The following is a 3,121-nucleotide window of genomic DNA, read 5'->3' on the forward strand; positions in this document are numbered from 1 at the left end:
CTCGCCCTCTCTCGCCCTCGCCCTCTCTCGCCCTCGCCCTCTCTCGCCCTCGCCCTCTCTCGCCCTCGCCCTCTCTCGCCCTCGCCCTCTCTCGCCCTCTCTCTCTGAAATTTCTCTTTTGAAATTTCTGTGCATCCCTAGTTAGAATACAAGCCATGTCTTATCTAGGATCAGCACCTGACCTCACACGAATACTCTTTCAGCTGAATGAGCACAGATTCACACAGATACACTCCAAAATCTTCTGGAATGTCTTCCCAGAATGATGCCCATTATTTTGAAATGGGATGTCCAACAAGCCTTTAGGTGTGATGGTCAGGTCACCAGTCCTTTGGCCATATAGTGTATATATCAGCCATAGTAGGCTATCTTCTGTGAACAGAAGATGTATTTTTTAAAGAAACCCACTTTTCATTTTGCTGCCCCTCCGATGGGTGCGTGGGCAGGATGAAAGTCCCCCTGGACAGGTGATAGCCTGTTGTTGATTGTGTTCTCTTAATTGCTAACTGCAAACATTATAAAGTTTGATATAACACCAACCTTTGATATGTTTTCAGCGAATGTATAAGGCTGGGTTCACACTTAGGCGTATCGAATATGCGCATTTGTACCGCGATTCGAGGTAAAAAAAAAACGCGTGACAAACGCGCGTTTCCGAGGGCTACTTGGCTGTATCCCAATGGATACGCGCGACAAAAATGCCCCAAAGAAGCTCCTGTACTTCTTTGGGCGTAGGGCGTTTTGTACCATACCCATAGGAAATAATGGGATTTCGGTGTTTGAGCGTTTTGCAGAGCGTTCGAACGCGCTACAAAACGCCCAGGTGTGAACCAGGCCTTAGCATATTAGCAGTTGGTGAAATGATTGTTCTAAAAAAAAAAAGTAGAGCAAAGCATGTATAATACACCCTCACATATATTCTTGGTGTCACTGTAGAGCCTTAATGGTGAAACACTAATACCTTGCACACAGACCCTTTGTCTGATAAATCCCTAAAGCCTTATCTACAAGAGTGTGTTTCTGCAAGAAGAAACTTCAACCGCATGCTGGCATGAATTAATGAAAGATGTTGTTTTTGTTCAAACAGGGATAACCACATATTTAGACTAGAAGAAAACCATGGTCATGCATAGGGGTAGCTGCTTACACATACATAGCCTAGAAGTACTATAACTGCTTCCTGCTCCTGTGCTAGTATAATAGGAAGCTGGTTTTATATTGCTCTTTGTCTTTCTTGTGTCACATGACAGTCTTGCTTGTGATTTTTCCACTAGGAGTTGAATCGTCTTAGAAAGGCAGCACTTGCATTTGGGTTCCTGGACCTCTTAAAGGGAGTGTCTGATATGCTGGAGAGGGAATGTACTCTGCTTCCTGATAATGCCCATCCTGATGCCGCCTTCCAGCTCTCACATGCAGCAGCTCAGCTCAAACTGGCCAGCACTGGAAACTCTGACCATGCAGCCTATGACCATAACATTGTGCCTCTGCAGACAGACTTCTCTGGCCGTGGCTCAGACAGAATATGAAGACCTGATATATCCTTGTGTGACGTCAGTGGAGGAATTGCCCTCTACCTTGTAAAGTCTGTTGGCTTTCCAGCAAGAAAACAGCTTAAAAATGATCTGTGGGTGGGTGAACAACTTCAGAGAGAACCTGCAACAGAATCGTTTGTTGGAAACGGGCCAGGATTGAGAACCTGTTTGTTCAGATAGAGCAGCCCATTGCTCTATAAAATGTGGAAGAACAGTCATGGTCTACTGATATGTGTACTGTATATATTAACATAAGAAATCCTCAGACATGCCTGCAGATCCTAGGGCTAAAAGACTTACCTGTCACCACTTTCTACGGTGAGGAGACTTGGGCCACGAATACATGGCCCTTATTCACACACACATTGGGACTGTGGACGCACGTTTGCAAGCATTGCACAATCCAGTATCAAACATGTGCAGGAGTCTATACTTTCATGCAAAGGTGTTTTTATAATGTTTTGGAATATTTCTTTGACCAATAAGAAATCATTTATTTTATTTTATAGAAGGCTTATCACTGAATATGTGCGATCGTTAAGGATGATCAGTCAGGAATAAATCTTCTGGCAGGTCTTGATGGGACACAGTGGTGGCAATGGTGGGGGTTTTATTGTACATCATTCTCAATAACCGATCAAACCACTAAGGGCAGAGTTAGGCTGGCTGTATGGGGGGGGAGGGGGGCTGGCTGGCTGACTGACTGACTCCTATGGTTATTCCTGGCAGAAATATGTGGTAATCCTGTGGATTAACACTTTTAAGTTGACTCTACGCTAATGGATATTTTGTTATAAAATAATAGAATTCGATTTATTATGTAGGTACCACATCCCTTGTTATGACTTATCCTAACCATATTATGCAAAACATGGAACAAAGCAACCAATATATCAAAATAATCTGAGCAATCTAGATTGTAAAAAATACAGACTTCTATTTCTGTTCAAATGTTCTTTAAATCACAGATTGAATATTGTAACATCCAACTATCTCAGAACCTATAGTATTAAATAAAATACATTTAAAAATAATGTAAAAAAATGTTTTAAAAACCCCCGCGAGCATGAGCATCATGACATAAACACGCATCGGGTGCACCTACCTACGAAAACAAGGATCGCGCTACACATGTTGGGCATCACCGCGCACGCCAGAGGGAGGGCAATAATTCTAGGGCCAATATTTATGCTTATCTCAAAACTGATGACCTGTGGGAGCTTTTAAAATAGTCTATGGACTTTTTGGGGTACTGAATTTTGTTGCCGTTTCACAGACACACACAATTTTTAACCTGGACATGTTGGGTATCTATTTACTCGTTGTAACCTCATCTTTTATATTTTAAAAATGGGTATTTTATTGTGTATAGGGGCACTAAATCTAACTTAAGTGCATTTTTCACAAGATTTTTGGGTTTGATAATACGTTGCCCTAATATCGTGCAACATAAACATTTGCAACATTTTATTCTACAGGGTCTTGGCTTTCAGGAAATATATAATGTTTGGGGGTGTTAGGCCTAAAATGTGGATTATAACATCGGTGCAAAAAACAGGGGGGGGGGGGGGGGCCCGCTGTTTTAGGGG

General features: G+C 42.3%; 1 protein-coding gene across 1 annotated transcript in view; it reads left to right on the plus strand.

Annotated features, from left to right (window-relative positions):
- The window catches only part of VWA9 (von Willebrand factor A domain containing 9), a 19,814-nt gene extending 18,209 nt beyond the window's left edge, over positions 1–1,605 (plus strand). The window contains exon 13 of the mRNA XM_018552832.1: positions 1,275–1,605. Coding sequence (XP_018408334.1) covers positions 1,275–1,526 — 252 coding nt within the window. The 3' untranslated portion in view covers positions 1,527–1,605. The remainder of the gene's footprint in view (positions 1–1,274) is intronic.
- Positions 1,606–3,121: the final 1,516 nt, after the last annotated feature.

This window comes from Nanorana parkeri, unplaced genomic scaffold (assembly GCF_000935625.1).
Source record: "Nanorana parkeri isolate BGI_ZX_2015 unplaced genomic scaffold, ASM93562v1 scaffold98, whole genome shotgun sequence".
Classification (NCBI taxonomy): domain Eukaryota; kingdom Metazoa; phylum Chordata; class Amphibia; order Anura; family Dicroglossidae; genus Nanorana; species Nanorana parkeri.